We start from the raw sequence: 15,563 nt of genomic DNA, 5'->3' as shown, positions 1-15,563 counted from the left end.
TTTCAGTTTTCTGGGTCACTGCAAACTCTTGGCGTAATACATTGCAAACTTAAAGTTGTTGTAAACCATTTTAGCTGTCATGGCTTTCGCCAAACAATCCTGGGAATTGTAGCTTGAGGAAATTGTTGTACTGAGACTTCATATGAAAAACATCACCTTGCACAAAACATTTCCCAGGCTTCACAGTCCTCAGTGTAGATATACCCCTTACACTATGCTCTTATATTGCTTGGTGAATTATCATTCCTTCTCTATTTTAATGGCTGCATTTATTTCTGCTTCTTGCAGTTAGTAATGGAGTACTGCTTAGGATCTGCTTCAGATTTGTTGGAAGGTAAGCCTTGAAATATTCGTACCATGCTTCTTTGACAGCATAGCTTTGCTTTTAGTGGTGGCAGTTACCTTCCCTACAGAGCATTTCATAGGTGATTCACAGTTCAGTCTAATTCTTTCCTGTTTAATATATGAGTGGTATCTATCACATGTGATGCATCACATCTGACTGGCTGTTGCTTTTCAGTATTCCAATATTAGGATCACAATCCTGGGTCTGCATGCAGTTGGGTTAAAGTAAGCCAAGTATGTCAATCCATCACTTGTATTCTCATTTCCTTGGTTCTTGGTTAGGAATTTACTGTGGTGGAAGGCAAATACGATATTGGAGAGAGGTGAGCCTGGGCACCAGCTACAGAGAGGAGGAAGTATTACAGGCCCTGTTCTCCCTCCTTCCTGTGGCCTTCTTCCCAATTCCATTGCCACATATCCTGCATACTTTGTCTCTTAGACTGGCAGCCAGGAAGCCAAATAGCGCCATTCAATAGGCCAGATTTAGCCCAGGAGCCACTAACTCTTATCCTAGGTAGGTGTGCTTGCACATTTAAATTTCACAAGTAACTACAGTTGCAAGAAAATCGTACGGAGAAAATCGCTCTGGTTTTCTGCCCTGATCTCTTTCTTTCTTGCAGTGGAGATAGGTGTACAAAATATGATGAGGGAAACATGTGAAGGGAGGGTGAAGCAAAGTTCATTTCATTTCTACACCTGGGTCGGTTTCGGGGGGAAAGCTTGATGGAAGAGATATGGCACAACATTGGTGTTCTAGGAGGGAGTTCCAGGCGTAAGGAGCATCAGGGAGAATGGGTGGACTTGTTTCAGAAACAGTTTGGGCAACTGAGGCTGGCAGAGTCAGAGGAGAGATGATTGTAAGCAGGAAAACAATGGCGGGGGATACAAGAGGTCTGTTTTTCAGTTGCTTCTGCTTTGATCACCATCTCAGGTATTTGTCCTCCTGCTTAGAAGAGGGTTTTTGTTTGTGTTGACCCTATTGCTCTGCTAGCAATAGTATATACAGTCCTTCCTACCCTAGCATTGCATAAAACTCTTTTTTTTGTGTGTCCAATTTTTCTTTCCCTCCCCCCCATCCAGTTCACAAGAAGCCACTTCAGGAAGTGGAGATTGCTGCCATTACCGATGGTGCCTTGCAGGGGCTGGCCTACCTGCATTCTCATTTTAAGATACATAGGTAAAAGCATTATATTCTTTTTTAATTTTATGTATCACTGCTTTTCTTTGCCTTGATTCATCTGATTGAGGGAAGTGATATTCAGACTGCTTCAAATGGGTTTGTTTGCCTCCTTCCCTAACAAAGGATTGTACTCACTATCTGGGAGCACGTATAGATACAGGTTTTGTCTTTGGATACCCAAGAGGTATCTGTAGCATGAAGCACCTTTCATAAGCTAAGGTTGGTGTGCCAGCGGTGACCCCTCCTGGCCAAAGAAAGGCAGCTGCTGTTGTTTGATCACTGGTAACATCCAGAGCAGACTACCACTTCGCTTTATATAGCTTTGAAAGCTACTCCAGTTGGTCCAAAATACGGCTGCTGACTGGGGCCAGCTGAATTGGAAGTGCATCTTGGCAATTCCTTAGTAACTTTCATTGGCCACTGATTCACCTCCAAGGTTTAAAACCCTATACAGCTTGGGACATACATATCTACAAGGCCACTTTCTCCTACGCAAATCTGCTCAAAGTTAAAGTCGTCTTCCAAGGCCCTTCCCTTGGTGGACCCACCTTCAGTTGTTAAGTAGATGGCAACAGGAAGAGGGCTGCCTAGTTTCTAGTGCTCTGCTTATGGATGTTTTCCATGGGACTGGGCTTCATATCATTTTTGCACATTGCAAAGTCCTGATTTATTATTATTATATCCCACAATATTATAAGCCCCCTTTTTTAAAAAAGAAATTATACCCTGCCCTTCAGTTTCACCACTCTCAGAAAGTTTACAATGAACAAATGAGAACAAGAAAAAATGAAAATACATCACTAGCAAAACAAACACATCTAAAGCAATATTTTACTGAATTTATGTTGTTCTGCTCCATTGTAAGCAGTTCTAAAAAAATAACGTAATACATTGTGAAGGGCCCTGGTAGTAATAATAATAATAATAATAATAATAATAATAATAATAATAATAGTATAGTTAGCAGACTACAAAGTTATTATGCAAAAGGAAATGTGACTCACAGATTTATTTATTTTTGCTGGATATATAGAGCCATGTAGTATTTTATGTAGGTTGAGAAAACCTGAATCAACAAGGTGATTTGTTCCAGAATTTATAGAATCAAAACAAAAAGTGATTTTAATAACATATTGAGGATTGTGTCCACTAAATCAGAGGTAGCCAACATGGTACCCTTCAGATGTTGTTAGACTCCAGCTTCCTATCATGCCCATCAAGAGTGGCCAAAGATCAGAGCTTACGGGAGTCCAGCAACACCTGAAGGGCAACACATTGGTACTACTTGTAGCCTGATTTCGTTGTGAGCTGATGGCATCTTGCTAACTGATGTTTGCAGGGGCCTTGCACCATACATGTAATACATAAATTGTCAATACGAACAGAATTGAACCCATAGATTAGTAGAGATGCCCCATTCAACAGTGCCCGATTTTGATTTCCTCTTTAAATTTCCAGCCGTACTATATTAGATTTCCTGAGCCTTGCTCTAGTTTCCCACCAGCTTGTACAAAGGCTAATGTTCTGTCACCTATCAAACTAATCTCAGCCTAAACTCTTCCGTGCTGGAGGATGTGGTAATCCATCTGTTCTCACAGAACCAAAGAGTTTTCCTCTCATGCAGCTCACTCTGTTTGCCTGTGTCCAGACAGCTTACGATGAACTGCTTAAGAAGAAAACTTGGCTGCAGCTCTGCCAGTTATTTGGGGTTGCCTGTTGCCTGTATCTCACCTTGGCACCAATAAAGGTTCAATAAAGCTTCAATAAAGGAAGAGTGTCCTTGGTTTGGGGGCTGGATGAGAAGCGCTGAAAACAGACCTCTGAGCTGCAGGGTGTTCATTTCGTATTAAACAGAAACTCCCTTTGAAACAATGATTGTGGTTTTCTTCTTCTATTCGAAAGGGATATTAAAGCAGGAAACATTCTCCTAACTGAGCCAGGTCAGGTGAAGCTAGCTGATTTTGGGTCCGCATCCATAGCCTCTCCTGCCAATTCCTTTGTGGGGACACCTTACTGGTAAGTGAAACTGGAGTGCAACTTTCTGTTTAGTCTTTTGTGGGATGCTTTATATGTGTGTGAGACTCTGTATTCATTCACTCACTCACTCACTCACACACACACACACTGATCCAGTTTGTAACTACAATCCTGATCTTTTAGATAAACATTTCCCCCCAAAAAAACTCTACCATACAATGTGCTACTCAATTTTGAGTTGCTAGGGAAATGCATTTTCAGAGAGAAGCGAAGCAACTGTTTCAAACAATGAGCACAGGGGGAATAACACTCATGCAGTTGTCACGGGCTCTTACAGGTGTTGCAAGACTACAGGTGTCTGCAAGACTATTGAAGCCACTTCCCCCACAATAGCGAAATCAGTACCTTTATGATCTCCCTTATCTCATACATGGGGAAATCTCCCAGAAATTTCTCCAGCACAAACTTCATTGCTTACAGTGCTGCTGGTTCACATCTACCAGCTTTGACCTTCCAATAGATGGTGCCTTCCGCTTGCCCTTTGCCTGTACCCACTCTTCTGCTCTTAGTGGCAGCTAAATCTCTAACCTGGAACCACAGCCTTGCCTTTCTTTGTAGGGTTTCCTCTGTGTGGGAAAGGCTCTGCTGCTCCAGGCTCCATCTGCCCAGGAGGCAGCTTCTGTGAGTTGAGAGCAAGGCCTTTTGGTTGTAGCACCAGAATGATGGGACTCCATCCTGCCAGAGCAAAATCAGACTCTGGAGACCTGCCAGGTGTTGGATGATGTGAGCAACAGTCTAACAACATCTGGAGGGCCATGGTGTCCCTATCTCTGTTTTGGGTGGTAGGCTTTTCTGGCCTGAATCTTCTGAAATAGGCTCTCTCTGCATTTTGAATGTTTGCAGGATATCAAAACTGTTTTGGAAATAAGGGGTTAAAAGTATAATAACTATTAGTATGTTCAAAATGCTCCATGTGCTGCCAGCTGGTCCAGTATCTCCATCTCCAAAGTGTAGATGCTAAAAGAGGCTAAGAGTGGCTTTCCTAAAGCCCTAGTGACTTCATGGTAGAGGCCAAGTTTACACAGGGGTATTCCTGATTTTGCAGCTCAGTTCTTATCCTCTACTCTGCCCTGGCCCAGTTCATGTATCACTTGAAACCACAGCCAAGCTTAACTATGCTTTAAAGGTGAAATCCCAGTATGCTGGTGCATGGGGAGAAAACCATGTCCGCTTTGCTCCTTCTCTGCTCCTGTGCTACCAATAACTAAGCCATGTTTTGGCTTCGTGTTATGCCTGAATCCAGACTCATGGTTTGGAGAGCCACAAGCAAACCATGAGCTGTAAGCAAAGTTTCTTATTGGTTTACAGATCCTGGTTTGTTTGGGGAGAGACGAACCATGAGCCCAGGCACAGATGTAACACTAAGCCAAAACAAAGCTTACCTCCTTATAGCATAGGAACAACAGAGGAGCAAAAGTAGCTGCAATTTTCTCCTCGTGCACCTGCATACCACATGTTCATCTTTTAAGTAATAGTTAAGCCCAACAGTGGTTCAGGTAACATGCAAATGAGGCAACTCTCAGTTACATGAGCACCTCCACTTGGCTGGGGACCATTAGAGTTGGGTTTTCCTTGTCCCTTAGAATGTGTCCAGGTCAGTGCCGGATTTACTTATAAGCTAAACAAGCTATAGCTTAGGGCCCTACTCTCTTGGAGGCCCCCAAAAAATTTAAAGGGGAAAAAAACTGGATGTGGATTTTAAGTTAGAGCTTAATAATTATTCCACTATTAATAAACATATTCTTAATTATATTTCACTATTAATATACTTCTTCTTAATTGTATTTCAGTTCAACAATTACTTTGATAAAATATGTATTTTGTTATGTGCAAAAGGCTTTAGATACCTAGTGGGTCCATAAATTACCATATAGCATATATTCAACACAAAAAACAGCGACAATTTGTTGTTGACAAAGAACAGCTGGACATATAAAGGGCCCCATTACCTTCAGTAGCTTAGGGCCTCATCAAACCTAAATCCGGCCCTGGTCCAGGTGACTTTCTGCTCTCCATCTCTTGCTTTGTTAATTGTCTGCAAAACCAGAATCTAACCAAGGACACCTCTTGCATAGATAAATATTAAGCAACTCCATGAAGCTGTGTTTGGGTTGCGGGGCACATAGACTGCAGGAGCTCTATGTGTGCATTCTGTGTGTATGTGTATGTGTGTATGTATGTATTCCCTCTCCAAAGCCAGCAGTGTAGTTGTGTCCCTAGTGTGGATTTCCCTGCTGTCTTGCCTTGTTACCCCCCCCTTTTTATCTTAGACCCCGCCTTTCCCCACTGTGCTCCAGATCCCCTTGTTTCTTTCATAGCTGCACTCCCAGGCTGAGCATCTCCAAGAAAACACTGTTGGTGTATCAATGGGAAAACTCACCGTCTCTGGTGAGACTGAAATTGATGCCTTAGGACCCTTTCAGCCCCTGCTGGCTGACTCCAGGTACAATGCCACTGAGGTTGGTGTGGGTCGCCCATCTGCCAGCATGTTGCAGACTCATTAGGTTGTCCTTTTTCTTTCTCCTTTGTTTTGCTCTTCTCATACTCCCTTACCATCACCTCTGGAGGAAGTTTTTGTTTTTTTCCTAAGCAGGCTACTGTTATTTCCCTCCCAGCATGGCTTAGTTTTGCTCCATGCTGATTATTTTAAGTTCCGGGGCTGTGCTGGTGATGATAACTTGGAGGGTGTGGGGGAAAATTGAACCCCACCCCTTGTGGTGTGTTTATTTTGCTTTTGTGTTATGTAATTTGCACTCTTTGTATCCCTGCATGGTAGGATGGCCCCTGAAGTAATCCTAGCTATGGATGAAGGACAGTATGATGGAAAGGTAGATGTTTGGTCTCTTGGAATCACATGCATAGAGTTAGGTGAGTAACATGGCCGCATATATCTTCAACCTCTCTGATACCTTGTAAAGATTCTCAGCACCAAATGAAACAGGCAGCCTATTTCTTCCACACTTCGATTCAGTAGGGTTTCCAGGAGTCAGATTCAGCCCATGGGCTCTCAAGTGGCCATCTATGATTATACTGTGGCATTTCTGTAGTTTCTGGGGGTGTGGAGACTAAGATGGGGAAATAAAGCTAGTCATTTTGCTACAGTAGCCAGAGCAAACAAAGTGAGTTCTGAACGATGGAAGTTATAATTGGGGGCAAAACAGCTTCTTCATTCACACTGTGGGCAAATGTACTTTGATGCCAGTTGTAGAACTTAACATCTTGAGTAACTCTGTTTACTTTCTGTGCAATCAATATCCAGTCCTTGGTAAATTCTCAGAAGCTGGAGAAGGGTCTTAAAAAGACTTGTAGCAGTTATCATTAGAGGCTGGAGCTTTGTGGAAGCTGCAGAGCCGCTTGCCTCCTCCCCATGCTTTGTAAATTATACCAAATATGCTAATTTACTTCCTTTGTACAGTTTAGGTTTGCTTGTTGCATTTTGCAGATTGTCTGGCTGCAAAATTTGTGGGTTGCTTGGTTAGCTAATTATTGCAAAGCTCTCTCGATCCTGACTATGATCAGGAAAAAAACCAAATATAAGCAGGCATATAAACAGGATTTTCACCAAACTTTTAGGGTCATCAGCCCAGTCCTATGGAATGCTCTTCCAATAGGGATTCATCAGGCGCCATGCATTTTAACCTTTAAAGGTTTGCTGAAAACATCTCTATGCTGCCAGGCTTAAGCAAACAATTGAGATTGACAGCAATTGAGAAAACATTTTCTGTAATTGTATGACTTCAGATCTTTACATGGTTTTTATTGCATAGATATTTGTTGCAAACACTTTGATATTTTTAATGGAATTGCTGTATACAAGATTTTTTTATATAAATTAGTTGTGTGCTAAGTCAGGTTTCAGGACCATGTGTGTGCTGCCATTGGTGTGGGCACACAGCATACTTTGTTCACCATTAATTTGATGGAAACAACTCATGGTGGCTGGGGCAACCCAGTCAGATAGATGGCATCATTATCATTATCATTATATTTTATTTATTATTTATCATTTATTATTATTTATTACAGTCAGTAGAACAGAAATAAAATAAAAACATTCAGTACACCAGAATCTCAAAGCAAAACACACAACTTACTCTCTGTAGAACTTCAGTTTTTAAACAACCCCACCCACCCCCAGCAAAATATATACCTTATGGCTTAAGAGGGGCTTATTTGTTTTATCGGTTAAAACAAAAATGTACCTTACCTTTCAACTTGGAAAAATTCCACAGTGAAGTTCCAAAAATGAAAGCAAACAAAAAACACAGTCCAGTAAAGCAAAGCAAAATCTCACAACCTACAACAATGTAATGACGATCAGGAGGAGTATTACAACAGACCCAAATAAAACTGAAGTATCGCAAGTGCCTAGGAAAGTAAAAAAAAAAAAAAAAATGCATTGATACCTGAAAACATTCCTTTTGGAATTACTGTTATTTGCAGGGCTTCTTTTGAGAACTGACCAGAAACCTCAGTTGGTGCAGAATATGGCTATGAGACTGCTAAATTGGATAGGCCCCTCTGAACCTATGATGCCAGCATTTTATCAGCTTCACTGACTCTCCCAGTCTATTTCTGGGAGTCCAATTCAAATAGATAGATAGATAGATAGATAGATAGATAGATAGATAGATAGATAGCACCAAGTGCTTCTTTATTTTCCCATATCTTTCAAGTATTTTTGTTTCTATGGCCCTTAAACCTCAGAGCTCAAAACAGGATTTTCTTCTTCACTTCTTTATTTTTGTTTTTGTTTTGTTTTTTACTTAAGGTTGTTTTAACATTGCATCTCATTTTATTCTACAAAGTGTTCATTTTTATTGTAGTCCTTAATTTGTTCATACTCTGCTGCACTTTTATTGTAGGGAGGCCCCTGTGTCTGTCTATAAAAAATAGAAGAAGAAACAAGAATTGGGCAGAAGGAATTCCACAGGCCCACACGGTGCTGCTGTAAAAAAGGCCCTGTCCCAGGTTGCTGCCTTCTTGGCTTTGAAAGACAGGCACACCTGGAGTAGGACCTCAAAGGGTTGCGTGGGCAATACTTAGTGAAATCTCAGCAGCAAAGGTGGTAGCAGGGGCACATGAGTGGTACTATCAGTAGACAGGAGTCCCTGCATGGTTTATATCTATGACTGATGGAAGCCCAATAAATAAACTATATACCATACTTTTCCGTGTATAAGACAAGGTTTTTTTACTCGAAAATTATGTTCAAAAACTTGCCTCGTCTTATACATGGATAGTGAATGGGGTGGACAGGTGATTGGCTGCAGCTATAAGCAGGAGCTGCTAGAAGGGATTCTTTGGATTGGCTGCTGCTTCTCTAATTGGGTTGGTGATTGGCTCCTGCAGCGAACACTGCTGTTGATTGGCTGTCGCTGCCGTGATTGGCGGTGGCTGTTCTGGGACGCGCGTGATTGCCAGCGGACGGCTTTTCTCAGCCGGGTAAGAATTTTTAATGCTGGTGAAGGGTCTGTTTGCCATTGGCTGTCTCTGTGGCAAGTGGGCGATTGTCAGCGTTGATGCTGTGTGTGAGTGATTTTTGGCAAACCCCCCCTCAAGCTGTAAAACTCTGGCAATCCTCCTCAAAAAAACTCAACTCTGAGCCATCTCTCTCACCCCCATTTTCTTAAATTTGAGTCCCCCCAAAAAGGGGGGTGTCTTATAGACGGAAAAGTACAGAGAATTAAGGAATTGTATGCATATAGCATCTATACAGATCACAGAATTAAACTTCACTTGATATATTTTTTAAATATATTACCTTGGTACAATTTCTTTTTGTTCATATTCCTTACCTGCACTTACTTATGTCTATCCGCAGCTTCTGCACATAAGCTAAGGATAGAGGCTAAAAAACCCCGTGCTATCCCCATTACTGAAGAGTCTGGGCAATACATCAATGGGCAAACTTTTCATCCGCTTGGTTGCAGAATGCCCCTAATAGAAGCCTTCCCACTCCACATTATTTATATATATATATATATATATATATATATATATATATATTCAAAAAATATATACAAAAACAAAATCCCAACTCTCCCTGCTCTACCCTCCAGAACAGATCAATCGTTAATTTGCCAAAGTCTTTTATGAAAGGATGCCGTATTTCAACAAAATTGTATTCCTGAGTGCCATTGGACTTATGTACTCTATTTTTTCTCACTACTTCCTTTCCCTCTCCTTGCAGCGGAACGGAAACCACCCCTCTTCAATATGAATGCTATGAGTGCCTTATATCACATAGCCCAGAACGACTCCCCTACCCTACAGTCAAATGAATGGTAAGAGATGCCATCTGCAGTCTACTCCTGATTTTGAAGATCCTTACTTACTTATTTATTTATTCATTCGTTTATTTAGAGCACACGTACCCTACTCCTTAGCCAAAAAAGGCTCCCAGAGTGACTCAACAATTAAAACAAGGCAGTCCCTGCCCCTGCAGGTTTACAATCTGGAAAAGCATGACTCACAAGGGAAAAGGGAAAGGGAGGAAGAGTGGGATGGGGAGAGATCAAACTCAGGCACTGTTACTTAAACGGTTGTTCTTAGAGTGACCAGCTTGCAGGACCAGGAGGTGCCCAATGGAGCCAGGCTTTCAGTAAATCTGATGGTATTAGCCCTACTTCCCAACTTGCCTGCTGAGGCAGTTTGATGGAATGGATTGTTTCCAAGTGAAACTTGAGGGAGGGGAGCTGGCCTGTCATAGCAGAGCTGAGGGAGTGAGCTCTGCTCCCCATCTTCCTCGTTGGTGGAATGGCTGCCCCCCAGCCACCATTTCTTCTGGTTTGAAAGATGAGATCCTGTTCCTGCCTGGTATGTGACAATGAATGCGAGCCTGTGGATAAAGCGTTGATGAGAATGTGGAGGAAACACCGCTTGGTGTCTTCACATTTTATGTGCCAGTCATGCTTGCCTCAAATTGATGTTTCCTGCAGCAAATGCGTGGATCATGAACGATGGAATCGTATATTAAAATTCCAGTGTATGTATGCATATGGGATGCGGGTGGCGCTGTGGGTTAAACCACAGAGCCTAGGGCTTGCCGATCAGAAGGTCAGCGGTTCGAATCCCTGCGACGGGGTGAGCTCCCGTTGCTCGGTCCCAGCTCCTGCCAACCTAGCAGTTCGAAAGCACATCAAAGTGCAAGTAGATAAATAGGTACTGCTCCAGCGGGAAGGTAAACGGCATTTCCGTGCGCTGCTCTGGTTCGCCAGAAGCGGCTTAGTCATACTGGCCACATGACCCGGAAGCTGTACGCCGGCTCCCTCGGCCAATAAAGCGAGATGAGCGCCACAACCCCAGAGTCGGTCACGACTGGACCTAATGATCAGGGGTCCCTATACCTTTACCTTTATGTGTGCACAGGCTGATGAGCCCCCATAAAACTATATTCTGTCCAGTAGAGGCTGATCCCTTAAGGTGAATGGATCACTGCCTGTCATTTGCTACACAATTCTTTTAACTGGAGACAACACAGATGGAACCAGGACCTTCTGCGGGGACGGCATGTTCTGTACCACTCAGCTGTGCTGCACCCCTGTGGGCCACACCTATTGTTCATTTTACATGTTGACTGTAAGAAATAGTGCACCTGTGGCAAATTCAAATTTGCCACTTCATTCAATTGAAGGAGAAAATGCAAATATGTTAATCCACAATGTATATGCTAACCCGTAGCCCAGAGTCCTGTTTCATCCCCCTCAAGGCAGCAGCAAAGAGATCAAGGAAATTAAGGAAGACCCAGTGCAGAGGTGGACAGAGCCCTGATAGGGATATAAATTGCCTGCTCCTTGGTCACCAGAGTGATGGATCAGCTGTGGGGTGGGAGCTGTGTGTGTTTGTGGTCACACCCACCTCTGGCCTTGGGCTGAAAAAAGTTTAGCCACCCCAGTTAATCTTAAAACAATAACAACCCACACACATTACAACAAAAAGTAAAAGACATATAACCATATATTGTAATTTGCTCCAGAATGTTGCAAATGTTGTCCATTTTCCAGGAAATGTACTTGCCTGTTGTCCATGATGTCTCTTTGTGTAATTGTCAGTTACAATGAAATGTCTTGTGCTCAAAGTTCTGCCTTTCCATTCTGAAACCGAACAAGTGTTTCCAAATAACTTGCCATGCAATTGCTGCACATAGTGTGGAGTGTCTCTCTGGGAATATTTGGACCTCCATCTTAATACTAATAAAAATTTGTACAGCAAGCTGAATGCATCTGAGATGAATACCATGCTGTGGGTCAGATTGGCGTGTTTTGTCAGTTACTGCCTTTATCCGACAGCTTTTAAAGATCTGTGTGCTATCAATATTGTGACCTCACCTTGTGCTTGGGAGAGGTCAGGTAGCAGGGTCTTAATACAAGAGCTACTGCTTGGGGCTGATGCTTCAGTTGCACCATGTGCTCAGTAAGCTTCCCCACGGTAGCTATTCTGTGTGGCAGCTATAACATTGGAAAGCCACTCAGGCTACCGAAAACTGCGCCGGAGACTGTGCTCTTTTAAATTGGCATTTAGAGGGAAACTTTTTCCTGTACAGTGGTGCCTCGCAAGACGAAAAGAATCCGTTCCGCGAGTCTCTTCGTCTTGCGGTTTTTTCGTCTTGCGAAGCAAGCCCATTAGCGGCTTAGCGGCTTAGCGCTATTAGCAGCTTAGCGGGCTTAGCGGATCAGCTGATAAGCGGCTTAGCGGATCAGCTGATAAGCGGCTTAGCGATCAGCTGTTAAGCGGCTTAGCGGCTTGGGAAAGGGGGGGGGGAGGAAAAAAAACCTGCAGGAACTCGCAAGACATTTTCGTCTTGCGAAGCAAGCCCATAGGAAATTCGTTTTGCGAAGCACCTCCAAAACGGAAAACCCTTTCGTCTAGTGGGTTTTCCGTCTTGCGAGGCATTCGTCTTGCGGGACACCACTGTACTATTCAGGACTTCAGAATACAGTTCATTTTTTCTTTCAAAAGCCCCATGAGAGAGATTAGATTAGGCTGACGGTTGTTTGCCTGCAACTGCCCACTAAAACCTCCTGGCTGCCCAGTGATTTAAACCTGTGTTCCTCACACCTGAAATCCAGTATTCCTTTTATCTGTTGCACCACACTTGACTGTACTGAGTATAGCTTGTGATGGCGGGGTGACAGGCTTGATGGCTTTCTTTGTCTTGCTTTCCCCCTACCTCCCCAAATCTAAATTTATTCTCATGTCTTCTCTGTTCCTATACTCAGGACGAACTCTTTTAGGGGATTTGTTGATTACTGCTTGCAGAAAATACCTCAGGAAAGACCATCGTCGGCAGAACTATTGCGGGTAACTTTTCGGATTTCTCTTGGGCTATGTGTGAACTTTCTGTAGTGTGAAGGGGAAAATTAAGGACAGTTTCCATGTGGTTTGATTTGGGTCTGGTAGGTGCTGTGCAGGTAAACGCCCAGCTTGCATATTTAGGATTCCTTTGGTATAGCCTTCCTCGGCCTGATGCCCGCCGCTTGTTTTGGACTACGACTCCCGTCCCCCTGACCATTATTAGCTGGGCTGATTGGAAATGTGCTCCAAAACCTATGGAGGGCACCAGGTTGGGGGGGGGAGTTGTATTAGAGAGCACTCGCCTTCTCGCTTAACCCTCAGGTGTGCCCCCAGAAACACTTAAAATAATAATAATAATAATAATAATAATAATAATAATGCTGCAGGAATAAACCCACCATAAAATGTACTCTCTAATGCAATAGTTGGATCTTTTCCCTCAAGCCAAAAGGATGCTGCAACTACCAATAAACAGGTTGAAGCTGTTTAAGGTTGGAGATGAGTTTAGAGGGAGAGAAGGCAAGTATGTGCCATGGTGCTAGAGATGAGTTGCAGGTGAGGGTAGATTGGAGGACTGAGGGGGTGACTTAGGGGATCCAGCATATCCACTTTACTGCTCAGTAGCAAAGTGCTTCCCCAGTCAGCACTGCATGGTTGTGGATCCACTCTGCATAACTGAGATCCCTGGTTGTCATTTAACCTAATGTGCCAGTGGTGCTGTAAAGGGCTGTCGTGAAGGGTGGTCTATTGGAGCTGATTGGTCTCCAATTAGTATGTCTTAATGATACTCACTGTAAGTGGGCTGGGAAAGGTCATAGTGGCAATTGAGAAATTCTGGGAATTATTTGTGCCTCCTTGGGGAGCTTTGCCTTCTTTTTTATTTTATTGTACAGCCACTTCCTTTTTGAAAACACGGGGGGGGGGCACTATTATTTATTGCTGGAATTCAGATGTGCAGGAAAGCTCACCATAATGCCATCTACCCTGAACACACTTCTTTTAAAAATATGGGGTATCACTTTTTTAAAAAAAGGAACTTTATTTTTCAACCACAGTTAGTCACTCCAATTTACTGTTCTTAACTGAAATATAAAAAGGTGACCTTCGCAATGTGCACAATTTTTATTTTTATTTATTTTAAATATATATTTTTTATTTTGCTGAGAACACGTGTGTCGTTTTTGTGGGGTTTTACCTTTTCTGACCTAGAGTGCTTCTGTCTCCTTCTAAAACCAGCATGAGTTTGTTCGCTGTGAGCGACCGCCCCGGGTTCTAATAGACTTGATTCAAAGAACGAAGGACGCTGTGCGAGAACTGGATAACCTTCAGTACCGGAAAATGAAGAAAATCCTTTTCCAAGAGGCCCACAATGGCCCTCTGAATGAGTCTCAGGAAGAGGAGGAGGTATCAAGTTTATCTATACCGGTGATTGGTAATAATGACCCCTGTACCACACATGGCCCTACCCAACCCCCTTTTCACAGTCATGACTTGCTGAATTTTGTTGTGAACAGGAATCAATTGTATCTTATTTCTGGGCCATGATATTTTCCTCTAGGTTTCTGAAATTAAGTGTCTGAAGAGGGTGGAGTGTGCCACCAGGTCTATGGAAAAAGAATAATTTGAAGCCTCACCCATTAGTCTGAGGAGATAGCAGACCCCCTAACCACCTTTATTCTCAACAGAGGATTGCCCACCTTTCTATTCTGCTCTAGAGTACATGAGGCATAGGGCCAACTCCGTCTGAATGTGTTAACTTTATTGAGAAAACCAAGGCAGGCTAAAGTGTATACTGAAGGATGGGTCCAACAGACTGGGGGCCAGATAAGTAGATTGATAACTCTGTAGATGAGACTGGAAGTTGGTTAAGTGGGAAATATCCAAAGAAGATATATCACGGTCTCTGCTAAACTGTCAGATGCTGTAATGCTTCTCAACACCAGTTGTTGGATGTCGCAGGAGGGGGGAGACCTGTTGTGCTTGAGGGCTTCCCATGGGGACTTCTGGTTTGCGACTGTGAGAGCAGGATGCTGCACCAGATGGACCACTGGCCTGATCTAGTGGTCTCTTATGTCCTTAAACTGGTCAAGCCATGTGCAAAAGCATGGCGAGAGCTCCTCAGCTCCATCTGGTGTTTGAGTCCCCACAGGCCCATTGTCCTGATCTTACTGGACTCGCTGTATTTTGAGGCAATGGCCCCTGCTTGCCTACATTGGACAGAATGTGGGGGACCTTAGGCCTGGTGGCTGAATGCAGTCCTTGTCTTATTGGCCCTTGGAACTATTTCCTAGACCCACACCCCTCGCCATCTCTTTGCTGCATCTTTGTCGGACTAGAATGTGTCCTTGAACGATGATGATACTTCTTTTGCACCTGGATGGAGAAAGGTATATGTAAAAAGCCTCTGGTTTTTGTGTGGCTAGGATGTAGCCTGCTGTCAGAGTCACATCCCTTGCTCTGCTCACTTTTTTGCTCTGGCATGCAGTGCCTGGAAGGTTGCCCATGAGCCAGCGCAACCCTCGGGATGAAACAGGTGTCCTGCCCTTGGCTGTAGAACAAAAATGGGCAACTGTTAGCCTACGGAGTGCTTCTGCTCCCTTCTCATGGAGGAATGGGAGACTCTGAAGCAATCTGCCCATTTTCCAGTGCTAAGAGGCTGGGGGAGAAGTGGCTGTCAAATTCTTTAGACTTTGAGGGGCTAGGT

The 15,563-nt window shown here is 43.3% G+C and overlaps 1 protein-coding gene across 6 annotated transcripts in view; it reads left to right on the top strand.

Annotated features, from left to right (window-relative positions):
- Nucleotides 1-15,563, top strand: part of TAOK3 (TAO kinase 3) — a 115,816-nt gene that overhangs the window by 39,792 nt on the left and 60,461 nt on the right. For 3 of the 6 annotated variants that reach the window (XM_053369816.1, XM_053369817.1, XM_053369818.1), the window contains exons 6-12: nt 289-334; nt 1,426-1,522; nt 3,428-3,541; nt 6,339-6,430; nt 9,756-9,849; nt 12,784-12,865; nt 14,096-14,284. In XM_053369816.1, the coding sequence (XP_053225791.1) occupies nt 289-334; nt 1,426-1,522; nt 3,428-3,541; nt 6,339-6,430; nt 9,756-9,849; nt 12,784-12,865; nt 14,096-14,284 (714 nt within the window). Of the gene's footprint in view, nt 1-288; nt 335-1,425; nt 1,523-3,427; nt 3,542-5,880; nt 6,006-6,338; nt 6,431-9,755; nt 9,850-12,783; nt 12,866-14,095; nt 14,285-15,563 lie in introns of those variants that run through there. The other 3 variants (XM_053369819.1, XM_053369820.1, XM_053369821.1) reach the window with 2 other exon arrangements.

The sequence above is a fragment of the Podarcis raffonei genome, chromosome 16 (assembly GCF_027172205.1).
Source record: "Podarcis raffonei isolate rPodRaf1 chromosome 16, rPodRaf1.pri, whole genome shotgun sequence".
Classification (NCBI taxonomy): domain Eukaryota; kingdom Metazoa; phylum Chordata; class Lepidosauria; order Squamata; family Lacertidae; genus Podarcis; species Podarcis raffonei.
Note: the sequence above shows the minus strand (reverse complement) of the source record. Positions and strands in the feature narration are given on the sequence as shown.